General features: G+C 36.1%; 1 protein-coding gene and 1 pseudogene across 1 annotated transcript in view; one reads left to right on the top strand and one right to left on the bottom strand.

The window, feature by feature from the left end:
* LOC149427059 (uncharacterized) overlaps positions 1-21,600 on the bottom strand; it is a 48,370-nt gene that overhangs the window by 18,457 nt on the left and 8,313 nt on the right. The window contains exons 5-7 of the mRNA XM_089634954.1: positions 2,190-2,325; positions 1,871-2,100; positions 1,586-1,700 (exon numbers count right to left, since the gene is read on the bottom strand). Coding sequence (XP_089491080.1) covers positions 1,586-1,700; positions 1,871-2,100; positions 2,190-2,325 — 481 coding nt within the window. The remainder of the gene's footprint in view (positions 1-1,585; positions 1,701-1,870; positions 2,101-2,189; positions 2,326-21,600) is intronic.
* Positions 18,312-20,738, top strand: LOC149427060 (uncharacterized; annotated as a pseudogene).

Here is a 21,600-nt window from a genome sequence, read left to right on the forward strand (position 1 = left end):
AACAGTGTTAAGCCACAGAAAGTAAATAAATTCATTAAAAAAATAAGGCGATTTTAAAACATTTTAAGAAAATAAAAAAATATGGTTGCAATTACCAACTTTTACTTGTCAATAGTTGGACCGTGAAGTCTGACAGTTTGTAGTTGGTGCCGCCACCATAATAGTTGGACCGTGAAGTCTGACAGTTTGTAGTTGGTGCCGCCACCATATGTCAGACCGTGAAGTCTGACAGTTTGTAGTTGGTGCCGCCACCACAATAGTTGGACCGTGAAGTCTGACAGTTTGTAGTTGGTGCCGCCACCATAATAGTTGGACCGTGAAGTCTGACAGTTTGTAGTTGGTGCCGCCACCATAATAGTTTGACCGTGAAGTCTGACAGTTTGTAGTTGGTGCCGCCACCATAATAGTTGGACCGTGAAGTCTGACAGTTTGTAGTTGGTGCCGCCACCATAATAGTTGGACCGTGAAGTCTGACAGTTTGTAGTTGGTGCCGCCACCATAATAGTTGGACCGTGAAGTCTGACAGTTTGTAGTTGGTGCCGCCACCATAATAGTTGGACCGTGAAGTCTGACAGTTTGTAGTTGGTGCCGCCACCATAATAGTTGGACCGTGAAGTCTGACAGTTTGTAGTTGGTGCCGCCACCATAATAGTTGGACCGTGAAGTCTGACAGTTTGTAGTTGGTGCCGCCACCATAATAGTTGGACTGTGAAGTCTGACAGTTTGTAGTTGGTGCCGCCACCATAATAGTTGGACCGTGAAGTCTGACAGTTTGTAGTTGGTGCCGCCACCATAATAGTTGGACCGTGAAGTCTGACAGTTTGTAGTTGGTGCCACCACCATAATAGTTGGACCGTGAAGTCTGACAGTTTGTAGTTGGTGCCACCACCATAATAGTTGGACCGTGAAGTCTGACAGTTTGTAGTTGGTGCCGCCACCATAATAGTTGGACCGTGAAGTCTGACAGTTTGTAGTTGGTGCCGCCACCATAATAGTTGGACCGTGAAGTCTGACAGTTTGTAGTTGGTGCCGCCACCATATGGGAATACTTTCAAATTATGTCAGGCCCACAGTGCAGGTTTAGGTACCCGTGGTAATACATGCAGAAGGCAGTAAGTGACGTTATAAGCCTGTTCTATTTTGATCTAAAGAGCACTTACAAATACTTTGACTGTGAAAAAAGTGTGTTGCTCCTCAAAATATCTTTCAAATTTTTACCAGACAAAGATATTGATCGTGTGATGACAAGTATCAAAAAACATCATTCTACAAAATGTAATAGTTATCAACTTCTGCTAGTAATTAGTAGCTAAACCGAAGATTGCAATCAGTTAAATTGTATAAAACTATTATTATCTATTCTCATGAAAACATTTATAGTATTCCCAGTGAATTGATTATCTTATTCAAAGTTCCAAAAGTAAGTTAAGTAAGAGAAATTAGCTTACCGTTGCAGATTGACGTGAAACAGAACATATGTAGCAATTGATTGCACAAGAACGTATTATTAGCATTAGATCATGGTGAATGAAGACTTGGATATAAAATAACTAGATAGAATCGAATATTAATTTAAGGAAGTTACAAGTTATTATGCAGAGAGTTGGGCTGTCCGTTTTCTTGGCGCTGTTGGAACGGCCACCGGTAGATTGTCTGCAAGGGGATGTGGAGCAGCTCCACCAACTCCACAAAATTGGGCTCTGAAAAGGATAATTATTCCATTTAAAACCAAATATTGCTAAATAAGAATTTGAGGCAGAACAATATTGTTAGATTTCTCCAATTTTTCAAATACCAATTGTGCATGAATAAACCACAAATTAGTACATAATATGTTATTGCGTATGTAACTACTAATAATAATATTTACCATTATCGGGAGTTATGAGGCCTTTCCTAATTAAAAAGTCAATAACAACTGGCGCACTTGTCGTCTTGAAATCCGGTGAGAATATCATCTGGAGACAGTCACTAATGGTGAGCAGCTCAAAGCTCTGCACTTCCCCGTCCGAGTTGTCCGGAATGAAGTCCAGAGGCAGCTCCATGTCGTAGATGTACTCCGTGTTGGGGAACAAGCCTCGCTCACTCTCAAAGTAGAAACTGGAAGCAATTATCTAAATAAATCCACCAAAATATCAATTTGTTAATAAAGTGATTGATAATCGTATGTATTGTGATTGATGGCTAACCTGACGCAGCCCACGGGCACCATTGTGTTGGCTAGGCTTTGAGGAACGGAAGCTTCTTCAGCCGCTTCCTTGATGGCCGTCTCCAATATACCAAAGCCCACTGACAGACCACCACCGACCATGTTATCCCATTTACCTAAAACCAAGCGTCGTTATCTCACCAACAATTCTTAATATATATGATGATTATTGTCTAAGAGGTCGTAATTGTGACCTGTAGTAGTGATCACCAACTGGTTCAGCAAACCTATTTAAAAACAATTTAGGGGGCGGCTAAGGGTACCATTTATTGGATAACCAACACCAAGTAGGGTGCCCGAGATCATGAGGTGAGGTGTCGATTGTGAAGAAGAGGAAGTTCTGTTCCGTTTGCCCACCTACTGGGTAGGATCGCTTGAGTGGGAGGGGATTCATACAGCCATCACTCCTGGACACATTGACCCCCAGAATCCTTCCCTATTAATTACTTTCTCTAAAAGACCCTCCACTCGGTCATCCCATACTATCATGCAATACAACTGACTGCTTGCCTGTGGCAGAGAAACACCATTCTCGTGTTCTGACTACAGCTATATTCATTTTCACATAAATCAGATTTAAAAATGCACATTCAAACTCACGTGGAAAAAACTATTCTCATGTACAATTGCAGCTACTTTTGTATACAATTCATATTTAGACAACCACGTTCACTGACTCACTATGGAAAAAATTTCAAACTTAGAATCACTATCAATTGAAGAATGTAGTAAACCACTGGTGCCCATTGTGGTTTATCATCCTCTTCTGGAAGTTATAATCTAATGTACATTTTAATACTTGTAATTGTCTTCCAGTTACCTAATTGAGATACATAGCTGATTATGAGAAAATTTGTAATTACAGTCATGGTTATAATGATCACGACTATAGCGAGTTCATGGCTATAATGAGCAATTACCAAATGATATTTTAGTTCAGCCTCATCTTAATATAATTTTTTACTATAACGAGGTCGATTCACTGATATACCAAGCAAATAATTTTTTCAACTCAATTTCTGAATACATGAATGGGTCGTTGAGTTTGAAAAATAGTTTGGAATTATTCAAGAATTTCCTATCAAAAATTTACACCGTGCAGGGATAAAGGTACTCGTAACTAAGTACCTTCAACAACTTATTTGGTTTTTAAAACAAAATTGTCGAAGAGTTGTAATACAAATGAAGACGCTCAAATTTTGCTTGACTTTCGCAGATTTTATGGCAATTTTACATTGTGTCCGATGGATAGCAATGGTTCACATAGCCGACAATCTTAAACAGGTAGTGACATAAAAATATCTATTTGTAAATATGTACAGATACCGTAAAAATAATATAATACCGTAAAACACACATATACAAGCAATAATATTGTGGTGTGGAAGTAATCCGTAAACCGTATCCATAATGCTAGAACGTACGTTCTTTCCGCGCATGCGCACTGAGACCCGCAAGCCAATATCTTCATAACATACTCTCAAATATTTTTCAATTCTACATTAAAATACTATAATCAAAAGAAGTTTGTAAATAGCCCACTGCATATTATTGGTTGACTAGCTTTTTGCCCGTTGCAGGCAACTAATGGGTAAAAATGTGGTGCATAGTGTAGTGTTTGAATGTGAATGAAGCCAGGAGTGTGGGAAAGCAAAATTAAAGAAAAAAATGTGCCAAGGAGCTTACTGATCATTTTTTCACAGAGCCGTTCGGGTTGTGTAGGTCGAGACGCGTAATTTGCTACCCATATCGTATGTACGGTTTTTGTCACCAACACTCTTGAAAAGTCCAAGGGAGTTTCATTTTGGAAAAAAACATTGCTTTATAAACACGCAACACGGGTTGTGTAGGTTGAGACGCGTAATTTGATACCCATATCGTATGTACGGTTTTTGTCAGCGACACTCTTGAAAAGTCCAAGGGAGTTTTATTTTGGAAAAAGCATTGCTCAATTAACACACAAAATTTAAAAACTTTTAAATAAAAAATGTTTATAAATGTAATATGCATGTTTGCATATGAATGAAACAATGAGTGTATGACCACAAATGTATTAAAATATATGTATGTTTAGAAAGAAATAGATATTTTGAGAAAAAAATGTGCCAAGGAGCTAACTGATCATTTTTTCACCGAGCCGTTAGGGTTGTGTAGGTCGAGACGCGTAATTTGATACCCATATTGTATGCACGGTTTTTGTCACCGACATTCTTCAAAAGTCCCAGCGAGTTTTATTTTGGAAAAAAACATTGCTCTATAAACACGCAAAATGTAAAAACTTTTATTGGAAAAAATTATATTAAAAAAAAAACAATTAAATAATCCGTTTTTAATAGTAAATAACTTTCCCAAACTTCTGTGATCCTGGTAGATTACAGCGTCATCAAGGTAATTTTTGGCAGAAATGGCTTTATAAGAATTATCATTATGGAGGAAAAAAGTTGTCATTTCAAACATAATTTAATTTTTAAAAAAAATTACCGAAAATAATTTTTATAACGCAATTAGGTACCTACTCGTTAAAAAATAAAGATGGCTCCCAGGCTAACCTTACCCAACTTCTGCGCTCCTGGTATAATTTATAAATTTGCGTGACGCTATTGATGTAGTTTTTCACTACGGGGCGACGGTACCCGTGCCAAATTATTTTTACCAAACTTAATTTTATACCGTTCAAAAGCATTATCGATTTTAAAAAGATAAACTTCCAAAGTAAGTACCTACACAGATTTTATCGTTTCTTTGAATTCACAACACTAAAATAATACTAAAACACTTCGCTGCTAGTCTATGATTGGCCAAAAGCCCGACTGTTTTAAAATGGCATTTTTTGGTTCAAATCGCCAATGTCAAAACTTTAGCCGGTTATTGTGAAACATTTTGAACCGAGCGCCATTTGTAGGACGGCCGATTAATGTTCCTTAACCTTTGGACGACGATTTTTTTCGAATATTTTAACCGTAGACTACGCGTTTTCGACGGAATTCAATCATCAGGTTGACCATGTAGATTTTGATAAACAAAGCGAACCACGTGGTTTTGAGTGACCACGTGACTAATTTTTTTCAAAAAAATATAAACGGTGAAGGAAAAAAAGTTTTACAGATTGATGGTGATTGATGAAAACGAAACATTGAGAAAATGCACCAAAATTTGTCCGTTTCGAAACCGCTTGTGTGGCAACACTCGCGGGGAAACGTTGATTTGTCGCAGGGAAGCTGTGCCAATTAAACGGCGAAAAATTAACGTTTCGCGACTGTGGCCATCCCGGCGGCCGAAAAGCGTACTGCGGCGCTTTTGTATGGCGCGCCGTGAGCGCTTCCAGTTTCCGCCGCCAGAGTTTCCTCAAATTTTTGTAGACATCGAGCCCCGAACCAATCCGGTCGAGTTGGTCGGGGAAATATTTCAATACAAAATCGGGCTTGCTCGCTTTTGTACCGGATTTTACCTTAATTTAGTCGAATTTTTGCCAGGCCGAATTGAACCTCAGGTTCTATACCGACAGAGAGGCGTCTCGGTCGCTTTTCGCCTCACGCGAAACAAATGAAAGGCAACTTTTTTCCGAAACGCCGCGCACGCCAAAACGAACCTCGAGTCGTATCGACTTGAGGGGAAGAGCGGTCGCTTTTCGCCTAAATGCCCCCGAAAAAAAACAAAGAAACTGATTATTACTATATGTATAATGGCATCCCTTGGAACACATTGACCTCATATGAGGTTGAATGGTTTTTGCAAAGATATCAATATAAAACCGGAAAAAAATAATGGTCTAGTACAGGGCTTCCCTAACTGTAAGTTGCGACGCCCCGGGGCGCCGCGGGATCATCCCAGGGGCGTCGTGAGGCAATCTTTATAGCGAGAATATCGTTCCATCAGCACTGCAGCGTTAAGGGTTTTATTACCGTTTGCGACATCATACTTGTATGAGACAGGTTTCTCTGCAGTTGCAGTAATTAAGAATAAGTACAGATATAAAATAAATTTAGAGGCAGAGACTAGAGTGGCGATTTCGAAACTTCAACCTCGTTTTGAGAAACTATGCTCAGAAAAGCAAGCACATCCTTCTCATTAATACCAAAGAAAAAAATGGCTTTTTTATCTTTTTTGTTTGCTTCCATTTTTGTTTTTATGTTGTGTTCTTTATTTTCTAATAAAAAATTTAGACACTATTTGGAGTTTTTCTGACAAATTGTTTTTAGGTAACGTACCCATACTACGTGACCCGTTCAGGGGGGGTCTTCAAAATACTACGCTTGGTACAAATGAGCAGCAAAAATATGGCAACTTCCCAAGGGCGTCACAGTTGAAAAAAGTTTGGGAAACCCTGGTCTAGTATTTAATTATTGAAGAGAATTTCAGTGATTCCTAAATGAAAATCGGAAACAGAAAAATCAGAAGAAGATACAGTCACATCTAGGACTCAAACCCAGGATCCTTGCCTTGCCGGGGCAACGCTCTACCAACTGAGCTAATGGGACTCTATCTCCTTCGGTCATATTTAACTGTATCATACTTCGAATAAGAACTATCGAGCAATGTCTCATTGTTTTACTGGCAATTATCTTTATGTATGATCGCAAGATTCAGCCCAAACGCAATCTAGACAGTGTATTTAGATAAACATATCATATATTTATTTTAATGTGCAACATCTATTGACTTTTCTGCAAGTCTAGGATGAATATTTTAATTTTTGGAAGGAGTAAAATCTCAAAATGTAATATTTAATTATTGAAGACAATATTACTGATTCTTAAACGAAAATCTGAAGCAGAAAAAGATACGGTCACTTCTAGGACTCGAAACCAGGCCGGGGCACCGCTCTGCAGGGTGGTAAAAACATCGTAAACACCACAAAAGAATCCTACTACAAAAATACAATAGAAGCATTTAACGAAAATTGTAAAAAAATATGGCAAATAAACAAAGTGACCAATTCTAAATCCACCAGTATACATCAAAAATCGATGAACTGAACATAAACATGGCTCCCACTCTATATGCCGAAAACCCTTACAAAATTTGTTAAGATTTGTTTGGGCTTGATGAAGTCTTTAATAACAGACGCATGGTTTTTTTTTGTTTTTACTGCACAAAACTGCATTTCACTTTATTTAATGTTACAAAGAGTTAAATTATTCCCGACCAGGACAAAACACTTTTACTAATGGTCTGTAGACCATAATGACTGCTTGTTACTATTTTATAGGAGAGAAGAAGAAGGAATCCAGTCGGCGAGGCCTTTTATAATCTAACCAAGTAAAACACATTGACAAGCTAATTGTAAACAAACACTGTCAAAGAAAGCCAATTGATAAGGCAAAACATCTGTTTTATCTGTTAGCCCTAGTTTTACCTCTGACCGCTAGGTGCTAGGCAGGAGCCTGTAAAGTAACTGGTGGTGTACTTTGCTAATGGTTCGTACATTTTTAACAAAATTCTTGATCATGTTAATGATTTTTTTACAATTATTGGATTCAAATTAGAAAAACAAATTACACTACATGTTAATAATGCACTTGAACCAAATTAAGCTCCTATCTAGAAAAGGAACTTAATTTCAAACAAATAACTGCTGATGAAATCAAAAACATAATTACTTCCTTAAATCAATAACTATCGACCGATAAGCCTTCTAAGCACCTTTTCTAAAATATTGAAAGAGGTACAAAAAAAACTTATGATGTATTTAGACAATAATAACTTAATAACGAAATTTCAGAATGGTTTTAGGAAAAACTTGAGTACGGCCAACGCCATAGACGATATCATAAATACGACCACAAAAAGCTTAGATGCGTGAAATAAATCTTTGTCATTTTTTATAGATCTGCAAAAGGCCTTTTATACGATAGATCATAAAATCTGTTTCAGGAAACTTAAAGAATTGGGATGTCAAACACAATTCTAAACCTGTTACTAATAAGTTACATGTTAGAACGTTCAGTGTGTTAAAATTGAAAAGCGAAAAAATAAACCTCTCCCAATCAAATACGAGGAAGTGCCTTAGGACCTTTATTAATTCTGATATATATTAATGATATCTGTAACTTACATATCAAAGGAAAAAAAAAAATTATTTATTGTTATCAAGTTTAAATTGTAGAACTCCATTTTTATTTTTATTTTTTCATATATTCAATAATATTATTATTAGATTTATAAAAACAGTTTATTTTTAAACAAGTTCTGCTGTGTAATTATTATTATGCGTGACAGCTGTTTCGCCCTCTGAAGGCATTATCAAACTGACAGTTGATAAACTGTTTTTATAAATCTAATAATAATATTATTGAAAATATAAAAAATAAAAAAGGAAAAACAATTAGTTGTGCCGATGATATTGTCATTGTATTTAATTTAAGTGATTGGATAACCACGTACAAAAAAGCTAAACAAGGACTTGTCCTTCTGCAAAAATGGCTTAAGCAAAACTCACTCACACTTGATGTTAACAAAACTAAATATTTTACATTTTCTGTAATGGCCGGAGGACAGCCAGCTGATGATTATGCTCTTAAATTACATGTGTGTCTTAACTCATGCCACTGCTCCACTATAACACACTTTAGAAGCAAAAAATATCTTGGCATTGAAATCGATGAAAATCTTAGATGGGACTCCCACATAAATAGCATTACAAAGAAACTCACAAAGAAACGTACGCAATAAACTAAGTAAAAATGATCTGTACAAAGTCTCCTATGCTCTTTGCCAATCATACAGAATATGGAATTATTGGTTGGGGATCTGCCTCAGTTCGTTCAACAGCTCGGCTGTGGAACAAACTGCCGGCCTCTGTGTTTCCTCCCTCCTACAACATGGGACTCTTCAAGACCCATGTTCACTCCTTCCTCTCCAAAAAAAGACCCTCCACACAGCATCCCCAAAGATGACATAGGCCCCGAGGGAAATTATTTTCTTCAGGGCCTCCTGTGTGGAGTAAATATAAAAAAAAAAAAAAAAAAAACACCCGCATGCAGCTCGTTAAAACACAAAAGTAATAATAAAAATATTATCTGTACAAAGTCTCCTATGCTCTTTGCCAATCATACAGAATATGGAATTATTGGTTGGGGATCTGCCTCAGTTCGTTCAACAGCTCGGCTGTGGAACGAACTGCCGGCCTCTGTGTTTCCTCCCTCCTACAACATGGGACTCTTCAAGACCCATGTTCACTCCTTCCTCTCCAAAAAAAGACCCTCCACACAGCATCCCCAAAGATGACATAGGCCCCGAGGGAAATTATTTTCTTCAGGGCCTCCTGTGTGGAGTAAATATAAAAAAAAAAAAAAAAAAAAACACCCGCATGCAGCTCGTTAAAACACAAAAGTAATAATAAAAATATTATCTGTACAAAGTCTCCTGTGCTCTTTGCCAATCATACAGAATATGGAATTATTGGTTGGGGATCTGCCTCAAACACCCGCATGCAGCTCGTTAAAACACAAAAGTAATAATAAAAATAATCATGAAAGTACCCATAAGAACTACATCAAAAGAAAATTTTAAAAACTATAATGTTTTCAGTTTTATAAAACTCTACGCAAAAATGCTCTACTCAAATTTAAATGTAAGAATGAGTACCCTACTGACCAACACACCTGCACTACAAGGAAGAAAACATCAACATCATCAGATGAAAATACCAAAATTAAATACATCTTTTGACCAGACAAACCATAATATCCATGCTACAGAACTATATAATGCCCTTTCAAATGAAATAAAAAACACCATGGAGATGTAAAACAGATCAGTGTAAAACAATAAGGATTCAACGCAGGTTTAGTTGTCACCCTAGGCTTAGCCCGGTTCAGTTAAACGGTGCAAAATATTTATTATTCTGGGAACTAAACCTGTTCTTTGGTTTTGCATTATTGTGTTTCTGAGAAGGGACAAATTATTTAAGATGATGCTTATTATACTTTCATACATTTCTTGCGTCATGTACATACTCACGTCCGGGAGTATATTTTTTGTATATTGTAGGTTCCTTTTAATATAGGTTTCACGTCCTTTCACTCTAATTTAATTTTTATGTCTTCCGTATATTGCTAACTCTTATAATAAAGGTTTCACGTCCATACTAAATAATTTATTCTGGCGTCCGAGTATTGTACGTTACATGGCGTTTATTTGTATGTTACATGGCGTTTTGAATGTCGATTTAATTTTTACGTCTTCCGTATATAAGGCCCAAGACTCTTGGATTTGTTTTGAGAGTTTCAAAAGACTTCAGTAATTTAGGCACATTTAGGCCCATTTAGGCTTGTTATGCCCCTTATATATATAACCCCATAGGATTAAATTACTTATTCTGATCTGGGAGATATATTTCACCTTAAAAATAATCAATATAAATATTGTTTATTTCAATTCTTTTATAAATCGAGACACAAATAGACATCTATATTTTTTGCAATCTTTTGTTTATTTTGAATATCTACTTATGTGAGACTTCTTATCATTTTTACCAATGTATCTTATTTTATTATACGCTTTTGTTGTAATTTTTTTTTTTCATTGTATTTTGTTTTCTCGATTGTTTTAATTTTGAAGAATTTATAATAACTGCGATACTCAACTATTAAACTAGAATGTAAAAGTCCATTGTGGAATAAATAAATAAATATTATTACAAAAACTATTAATAACCTTACAAGAAAATACAATAAAAGTAATAAAAACAGGTTAGTTATAAATAATACCAAGGAATGATAAACAGAAACATAACATGTGGAGTTTATTAAACAGAATTGATTTGAAAGTACCTACACGGCACACACGCTCATGTAATCTATTTAAAGAAAAACACTGTAAAACCAATTCAAATAAAAATGCTTGTCTTAGAAGAATATGTTCAACATATGTATAATAACATTCTCTCTGATTCTATCTTCAATGTAACCAAAATAAATTAAAAAACTCAATTAAAAATGAATTAAACGTGTACCAAACTGCATAAAATGTAATGACATATATTATGTAGTATTATGTTATAATAACCTTCTGTTTTAATAATCTCCTGCTATAATAATCTCCAGTTATAATAATCTCATGTTATAATAATCTCCCTCTTGAATAACGTTATATTTTTTTACAAAAAATGAAACAATACTTTGTTTTAAACCACTTTATATTTATTTAACACAATATATGCGTTCAATCCAAACCGGTCGACGAAATATAAATTAAAATAAAGTGGTTTAAAACAAATTATTTGTTTCATTTTGTATAATGTCAAACCACAAAGTGTTTGATTTCTTCGATAACTTTAATATTTTTTAGTTCTTGTAAGTATAGTGTTTAAATTTTTAGATATATAATAGAATAGTATATTGAGGAAATCTGTAATTGGTTTCTCAGTTAGGTAGTTATAGTCTATATTAGTCTATTATAGTCTATATTAGGTCAGTTATAGTCTTATCTTAACAAACGGACTGCAATCTTTAGAGCACAGGCGTCAGGTAGGTATGCTGTCCTTGTTCTATCGGTATTACAATGGAAGATGCTCTGAAGAACTAGCGTCATTGATCCCTTCGGCACCGGTGCGTAGTCGGGATACACGCCAAACGCGCGCCCAACATTTGTACACAGTTGACACTTGTCACATGAGAACGGGTCGCTTCTACGATTCGTTCTTAAGTTCAACAGCTCGGCTGTGGAACGAACTGCCGGCCTCTGTGTTTCCTCCCTCCTACAACATGGGACTCTTCAAGACCCATGTTCACTCCTTCCTCTCCACAAAAAGACCCTCCACACAGCATCCCCAAAGATGACATAGGCCCTGAGGGAAATTATTTTCTTCAGGGCCTCCTGTGTGGAGTAAATATAAAAAAAAAAAAAAAAGGTAAATTACACATGTATAAATGAACCACATTGGAAAATGTTGATTTCCCTGAAATAAAATAATATCAAACAATAAGAAAAGTTATGAGGTGGTATTAGAGAATTTTAAATTGATTTTTTTTTTAACTGTCATAATTTTCCGAACTAGTGGTACGGTTAGTGGTATTGTTGGATAGTAATATGGCTTGTTTAAGATGATTTTTGGTGTAGATGGAATTCCATATAGCTTTATTAAGAACTGCGATGTTACTACACTAAACTATTTTCTTTCGATTATAAATCTGATCTTTGACTCCGGAAAAATACCATCATCCTGGAAAACTCAAATGATAGTTCCCATCCTGAAACCCCAGAAAGATCCTAGCTCCCGACTCTCTTACAGACCTATAGATCTGTCGTCTTCGTTAGTTAAAATAACTGAGCATATGATCAAAAGACGCTTAGACTGGTTTGTAGAAAATGAGAAAACTCTCAGTTTGGATTTCGAAAGAGAAAAAGTACGATCGAAAGTGTGTCCATACTGACTTCTGATATCCAGTTGGCCCTGGCCGATAGGGAAACCCTTGTCGGTGTTTGCCTTGACGTGTGCGGAGCTTTTGACAATGTTTTATTAGACGTTTTACTCAGAAAATTATTAAAAATTGGTATCCCTCGTAAGCTTGCCAGTTTTATAATTAACCTCCTTCTTACTAGGAAAATTCAAATCCAGGTGCCGGATAAGAAAGAAATAATCTATAGAAATAATCTTCATAAGAAAGAATAGTAAACAAGGGTCGGTCTCAGGGCTCCGTCCTTAGTCCTATCCTTTTTGATATATATACCTTTGACCTGCACCGGAGTATGCATGCATCTTGTAAACTACTTCAGTATGCGGATCATCTTTTTATTTATATTTCAGGACAAATTATCACTTTTCTGGAGGAAGTAATTAACATATGCATGAAAAACCTTGACATCTGGTTAACGAATCACGGCTTAGAAATTTCTCCGTCCAAAAGCAATGTTATCGTTTTTTCCAGGAAACGTGTTACTCCACATACAACAGTCCAAATAAATAATTCGATTCTCCCAATCCAGGTTCAGATAAGATTTCTTGGGGTCATTTTAGACTCTAAGTTATCATGGAACCCGTATGTTAATTTGATAATTAACAAATGTCAGGCCGGCCTCAACACTTTACGTGCCGTTTCACGGGTCTGGTGGGGAAGTCACCCATCCACCCAAAAACTATTTTATAATGCATATGTTAGAAGTCATTTGGATTATGCGTCGTTTCTCGTTGAACCCACTTCTAAAAAAAATCTCGCTAGGTTGGACCGTATCCAATCTCAAAGTTTAAGATTGATTATCGGAGCAATGCGTTCCTCCCCAATTAATGCTTTGCAAGTGGAGGCTGTGGATGCTCCTCTTCATTTTAGAAGACAGCTCTTGGCTGACAAGTTTTTATTTAAATGCTTAAGACTCACTAATCACCCATTGATGCACAAAATAACTGCACTCTCTGCTCAAGTTAAATGTCTTCCATATTGGAGGAACAAATCAATCCCTCTTCTCGTTAAAAGCCTCTGTACATATAGTGCGTATAAACCCCTTTTAAATCCATCTGATAGACTTCCTTTATATTCAAACTCCTTTCATATTAATTTACGTAAACCAAATATTCTTCTTTCTCTTTGCATAATTAACAACCACGAAGCTCCGAGTAAGCTTATCCAAATTTTAAATTCAAAATATTCTGGCTGAAAAATAATTAACACTGATGGTTCCAAATCTTCCTTTTCAGACCATGTGGGAGCGGCGTTCCGTTGCCCATCAGATCATGTCAATAAAAAAATTAAACTTCCAAAATAGGCTTCAGTTTTCACTGCTGAATGTATAGCCATTTTTGAATCCCTAAAATACATTGACGATAACCACGATGGAAATTTCTTAATTCTCTCCGATTCCCTAAGTGCACTTCAAAAATTAAACTCCTCACCTTTTCACTACCCAGAAGACGATTTCTGTATTGGAATTCGCACTCTAATTCATAAATTAACTGACATGGGCAAAGAAATCGTTTTGGCTTGGATACCTAGTCACTGCGGTATCCCTGGAAATGAAAAGGCCGATTCGTTGGCGAAAGATGCCATTGTTTCCGGACACTTTTTATATAAATTTTTAAACCTCGATGACATTTTCATAAAATTGAAGGAAAGCATGATTTCCACATGGCAGAATCATTGGGATGAGTCTAGTAAAACGAAAGGCAATGTTTTTTTCATGATACAGCCCACGATTCCTTCAAAACCGTGGTTTTCCGGACTCTCTCTGAACAAATTCTCAACATCACCATTTGTCGCATGCGGATAGGGCATTGCTGCCACAATGTTCATCTAACAAAAATACATGTCAAGAATTCTGCCATGTGGGAATGTCGTCTCGACGAAGAGGACCTCAATCACATTGTTTTCAGTTGCCCTATAAATAATTCATACAAAAAGTTCATCCCTGACTTGATCAGTATTGGTGTATTACCCCCTTACAACATTGCATCCCTGTTATCTTCTGTGGATAAACGTGTATGTAAAGTAATTTCTAGTTTCCTCAATATTAACGGTATCAATTTGTAATCTAAATTGTACATACTCATTTTTCCTCTTGCTGGTATGTTTAATTTCATATATTTATGTAGTTTGCTTTGTTTATTTTTAAGTACAATAAATTATACTAGTTTATTCATTAATTATCAATTGTTTCAACTTGTAAATGTGTATCTGATCGCGTTCGTGATTGGATACAAATTTGCAAGTTATTAATTAATTATTTTGCTTCCCCAAAAATGGACATTTTGTATAGTTAATGCCTAAGGTATTTTTTGTATTATATTATTATGTAATGTAGTGTTCTAGTTCTTACATCTAAATCTGTAAATATTTCACTTACTTATATGGGAAAAAAAAAAAAAAAATTGTAGTAGTGTAGAATGTGCAAGTGCAAAATAAATATGTTTAAGTATTTTTAATGATACAGTATTTCTAAGTCTAAAAAAAATATGAGTTTTCTCATTCTGTCTACTGTGGAGTTTATTTGACTTTTCCATTTGATGTTATTATGGATAATTATTCCAAGATGTTCGCACCCTAAGCACCATGATCAAGTTTCTGAAGGAATCGCTTAGGTACCTGCTCACGCACTCTACACCTCCTTCCTTGACTGGACTATAAGGGTATATTAGAGCTATGTAATCTATACATGCGATTATATTAAATGGCGTATTATTTAGATTAATAAATTGACAAACAGTTTGCGTTACATATTGGTATTTCGTTAACATTGATATCAGTAATTTTTTCTTTAGCATAGACTACAATTCAACTACTTTTATTTTTGTGATAATTTGTGACATATTGTTTGTAGTTTGGAAAACTTGGTATGTATTTATGTTTTGCATGTGAGTGTGCCTCGGATAGTATTATAAAATCTGGTTGTGGACATAACGTTAAATACATATGTATACCAGAAGTTCGTCCATGTTTCAAATTATACTCCATGTTTAAGTGCAAGATTGTTGGTAGATTTATTATATTGTTCTAGATATTAGTGCATTCGCTGGATGTTTCACATACGTATTCTTCTATATTTAGATTTTTTATCGATTTCGTTTAAGTTAAAGTTTTCATTGCATTTATGGAGGTGTGATAAAATATATAATTATATTTCTATAAATATATTTATAATAATCCTCACAATTTGTGTTAAGATATTCTTGCTCGATTTCAATTCATATCCAGAGGTTTTTATTTTATTCTATAAGATTTATTTTACATTCAGATAATATTCGGGAACTTATCAATTGTTTGTTTAATTGACAACAACATTTAATTTAAAATGAAATACAGTGAAACCTCTATCTATCGTTCCTCGAATAATCGTTTTCCCGGATGTATCATTTATTTCTTCTAGTCCGAATTCATTTCAAACAAAAATAGATCGCATCGATCGTTTCTATGTCCACCATTTTCCCGCATTCATCGTAGGAATTACGTCGCGTATTTGACATATTTTGTCTGTGTTGAAACGGCGCCAGACGGCACTCGTTACGATGCGCGAAACTTTCCATAGAGAAAGAGAAAGAATAACAGTTTGTTGCCGCCATCAGTCGCTAGTTGTCGTCAGTTGTCGCCAGTTGTCGCTAGATACCCGAACATAGTGGAGTGTGTGCAGTTATCCTTTTTGAGCTTTTAAACTATCTTCGAAATGAGCCATTCGATAAAAAAAAGTACATACTCTTCAAGAAAGATTGAAAATTATCGAAAGAGGTGGAAAAAAACCCCGCTGAAAAACGCGTCGATATAGCCAAGCATTTAGGAATCGCGGCATCCACGTTAAATTCTATTTTCTTGAAAAAAAACGAAATTCGGGAGCAAATTCAAAAGTGCGGAAAATCTTCGAAAACTAGAAAAACTAGTAAAGAATCAAAGTTTAGCGAACTGGAGAAAATTCTTTTCTCTTGGTACCAACAATCTCGTGCCGTTAACATTCCGATTGATGGGAGCATTGTTCGAGAAAAGGCAAAACAAATTGCGGAGAGACTCGGCATTAACGATTTTGCAGCATCGAACGGGTGGATAAGTCGTTTTAAAGATCGCCACGGTCTTGTGTACAAGAAGCTCGCAGGAGAGTCCGCATCCGTAGATCTGGAAAGAACTTTGCTATGGATAAATGAGCTTCCAAAACTGTTGGAAAATTACAAGCCTCGGAATATTTACAATGCTGATGAAACAGGACTCTTTTATAATTGTCTGCCCGACGGCACACTCACGATAAAGGGCGAGTCCTGCCACGGTGGTAAGGGGTCGAAAGAGAGGATCTCTGTGTTATTTTGCGTTAACAGTGATGGAAGTGACATGCGCGAACCACTCGTTATTGGCAAATTGTTAAAGCCTAGGTGTTTTAAAAACACAAAAACTTTACCAGTAAAATATTACGCGAACAAAAAGGCATGGATGACCACAAACATTTTTAATTTGTTTTAAGGGACCTTGATACGGAAATGCGCGTAAAGCAACGAAACATTTTATTGTTCATAGACAACTGTGCAGCGCACCCAACTGAGACGACATTTTTGAAGAATGTAAAAGTTATTTTTTATCCTGCAAACTGTACGAGCGTTTTGCAACCATTAGATATGGGAATTATCAAATGTTTCAAAGGATTTTATCGGAAACAACTTGTGCAGAAGGCTGTGTGTTTGATGGATTCGGGCACTTCAGTAAATAAGGCAACTTTAAAGATTGACATTCTACAAGCGTTGCATTTCACATTGACTGCTTGGAGTCAGGTCAAACAGACATCAGTTGTAAACTGTTTCAACAAATGCGGTTACAATAGAGTGTCAGAATCTTTAGATGAACAACTAGAACACGTTGAGGTTTCTGAAGATGATTGGCGTAGATTAGATACTCAAACAAATTTTAACAATTTTGTTACTTTCGACGACAATATTCCAACGTGTGGGATAGAAACTATCGAAAGCTTGTGTGACGCAAGATTGACGGAGACAACAGAAGAGGTCGATATTGATGAAGAGGAGCCGCTGCCTGTACCTTATTTTCTTCTTATAATTTAAATCTACCAACGGTTATGCAGATTGGGAGGGCGGTATCTTTACTGGATCGTATCTCCTTGTGTTTTGTCCTCAATCCTGCATTCATTGTTTATTTCAATAGGTCCCTTTAAAACCAATAGATAGAGGTTTCACTGTATACACTTTGTAAACACAACTTTTATTTTTTATACTTTGTGCCGATCGGGTTTCGCTACCACCGAATGTTCTTCTTAAAAAAACAATATTGTTTCGTTCTCCGTTCGATAATGATTTCAATGTAAAATAGTGTGCTTGTGTAAAGGGGCCGTTCAAGTATTATGTAAGCACTATAGGGGGGCAGGGGGGTCTTTGCTTTGCTTATTTTTGATGACATGGGGGGTGGGGGGGTCGAGATAGTGATTACGTCAGCACTGCTCAGCAGTAGTTATTTTTTTTTACACATTGGCAACCCACATTGTCTATGTTTGAAAATCGAATACATATTCGGGGATTCCCACAAATAATTAATACGTTTAGGTACTCGCTTAGAAGCAAATGGGGGAATCACCGCACGCTACTCACTTGTCATAATTTCTTCCATCAATCTATTGTTTCGTTTCAGTACGATTGACGATTTGACGTGTTGTAAGCAAATCAAAGCAAGTAAAAATATTTGTGTTACCATTGATCCTCTTTCGCCAAAGTTGAATTGTTTATGATGTCGTTTCAAATAGATAAATCCAAGTTATACCAAAAATTGTTCGAAAGTCTAAAAAAATCTCATACAAATACAAAAGTACAAAATGTACAGAAGTTAGTTAACGAAGTGTGGCGTAATTATAAGTTACAAGCAAAGTCCGACAAGGAACTTGATATTATTGTCTCTAAGAGAATTGAAGAAGAATTGCAAGCAGCGACTAAGAATAAATCCAATCTACTAGGTTTTTTTTCAAAGGTGAGTGATAAATTAAATTAAACATATTAAATGTACTCACTAAAGTGTGTATGTAACGACCCTTTTTGGTCACACCTTTATATTTTTGTAGCTTAACCTTCCCATACCCGCGCATTAAATTACGTTTGGCTTATTATTTTTTAAGAAAAGACGTCAGTGCTACGGGCTAGTTGCATAATTCATGACTAATTTCATTTCGGTGCGGAGCTAGCGTTCGTGCATACAACACATGTAGTCGTACACGACACCGATCGGTCTGTTAGACCGATACGAGTACAGGTGTCACAGCTTTCGCTAAGTAATTTGTATGTACAATCTATAGGTAGTTCTTATTTTTTAGTATTATTATTCAATGTATATTAAATTTATAATTAGTTTTAGAGAACATTGTATATCTTCAAAATGAACGAGAAACGTATGAGAAGGTTTTCGGAAGAGGATGACTTTGATTCCAACTATAGAGATGAAATAAAAGAATGTTATTTGCGAATAAAAACAAATATTTTCTATCAAACTCTGTTTGATATGTTTTAACACATTCTCAACCACAAGTAAACTTAATTTGGTGATAATATGTTACTTAAACCATTCTAAAATGGACCTAGGAATCTTGGTTTCACAGACCGTGCGCGGGTATACGTGTTACATTATTTGACACGGGTATACGAAGGTTCATAAGAGAACCATTATCAGTAGGTACCTATAGTATGTTTTAATTTTTAGGCAACCTGTAAGCCTGCAGAAAAAACACAAATTATACAGCCAGCTTCAAATTCTAAAGAACAGAAAGAAGACGATTTAAAATCCGGAGTGGAATCACAACAACAATGCGAAAGCACAGAAAATATAGATAAACAGCCGAGAGCAAAACCATCTCAGGAAATTATGAAAGATAAGATTTCTCTACTCGACAAAAATCTGAATGTTTTGTATTCTGCCAGAGATACTATGCCAAGCCGTGAAGTTGATAAACAGATCATTAAGTTGCGTGAAGAATTAAAAACAGCGAAACAGTCTTTAAACAGGAAGATTCAAAACGCAGTTGCCCAGAAGAAACACAGAGATGGTATGAAAAGAAAGTTAGAAGATATTTGTCATGAAAATCCAGAAATAAAAAAAAAAACTATCCCTGAGGGATTCAGTGGGACGTCCTAGCCTAGAAAACGATCAACCATTACTATTGAAAACAATTGCGGATATTGCTTTATTTGGGAGTGCAGCAGATGATAGAAGACGAACGGAATCTATTCGCAGTGTAAAAACTCTTGATGAACTCACACAAGAATTACGTAAAATAGGATTTGACATTAGTCGAAGTGGGACATGTCTTCGTTTGATTCCTAGAAAATCTAATTCTGCAGAGGGACGAAGACATGTATCGACAGTCCCTGTTAAGCTCACTCGGGCTCAGACTGATCACCACAAACTCCACTTAGATAGCAATTTCGCTGAAACATCAATCCATTATTTGGAGAACATAGCATCCATACTTGGACCAGATCAAGTATTTTTCATATCTCAAGATGATAAAGCTCGCGTCCCTATTGGTGTAACTGCGGCAAATAAGCAAGCACCTCTTCTAATGCACATGGAATATAGAATCAAATTGCCTGATCACGACTGGGTAATCGCTGAGCGGCATAAATTAATACCATCAGTTTATGCTGGTATCAAAATCAATTCCAGTATGCTAGGACAACCGCAAGCCGTTGGATATTCTGGACCAACATACATCGCGATTCGAAGTGGAAAGCATAGTTCATCTACTGCTAATACTCATGCTCAGGATTTCGAGACGCTTCTCGAACTTGAAGAGTTTCAAGCATTAGCTAAAACTGACCGTGGATTGGTAAAACCAGTGGTAGTCATGACGGTTGATGGAGGGCCAGATGAAAATCCGCGCTATCAAAAAGTTATAGGGTTTGCTATACAACACTTTAAGCGATATAATCTCGATGCATTATTTTTAGCTACCAATGCTCCTGGCAGAAGTGCATATAACAGAGTAGAGCGCAGAATGGCTCCTCTAAGTCGGGAACTGGCTGGTTTGATATTACCTCATGACCATTTTGGGTCTCATTTGGATGAACGTGGCGTTACAATTAATGAGCATTTGGAAAGATCCAATTTCGAGTTTGCAGGAAATGTGTTAGCTGAGATATGGAGTTCAATGGAAATTGATGGCTATCATGTTACTGCAAAATATGTTGGGCCGGGCGAACAAGATCTTCCTGATTTTCCAGACATTAAATGGTATTCAGAACATGTGCGTGAAAGCCAATACTTACTTCAAATTGTAAAATGTAGAAACTCTGAATGCTGTCGTCCAAGAAGTGGCCTATTTAGATTACTAGACAACAGGTTTCTTCCACCACTAGTAAAAGTAAAACAAACAGTTGATGACTTGGTTTTGGATGATGGAGGGCAATTTCTCAATCTTCCAGTCAATTTAGTTCTACGCTTAAATTCTTCACTCAAAGATTTCCTACAAATGCCCTACGATTATTTTTGTCCGACGGTAAAATTGAAGCTAACAAGTCGAACATGCAAAACGTGTGGTCTTTATCATGCTTCAGTCAAGTCACTCAATCGTCACATCGAGAAGATCCATAAAAAAGTAAACACGCGCACCGATCTGAAAGTTAGGCCTATAAGAGTGGCTGCTCGTCGTGCTAATGAACTGATGTGCATTATTCAAAATTTAGAGCACCAAGATGTTGAATGGTTTGATGAGAACGATGTAGACCTTCCAAAATCGGATGAAAGTGAGCAGATACACAACATTAAGCAGCAAACATCCAATGTAATCGAAAACTTAGAATCATGGATTCGGGTGTCATGGACTGAAGACTGTTAATTGGAATTAATATGTATACCAAAAGTTCGAAAGAAGTTTGTTTTGTTCGTAATGTACTTAATAAGATTATAATATTTTTACCTTACTCTATGTTGACTACTGTGTCAATAAAGTTTGTTTAAATGAATATTATGTGCATTAAAGTCCTCTATCCTATT

This window comes from Hesperophylax consimilis, chromosome 1 (assembly GCF_061612785.1).
Source record: "Hesperophylax consimilis isolate HC1 chromosome 1, BYU_Hcon_1.0, whole genome shotgun sequence".
NCBI lineage: Eukaryota > Metazoa > Arthropoda > Insecta > Trichoptera > Limnephilidae > Hesperophylax > Hesperophylax consimilis.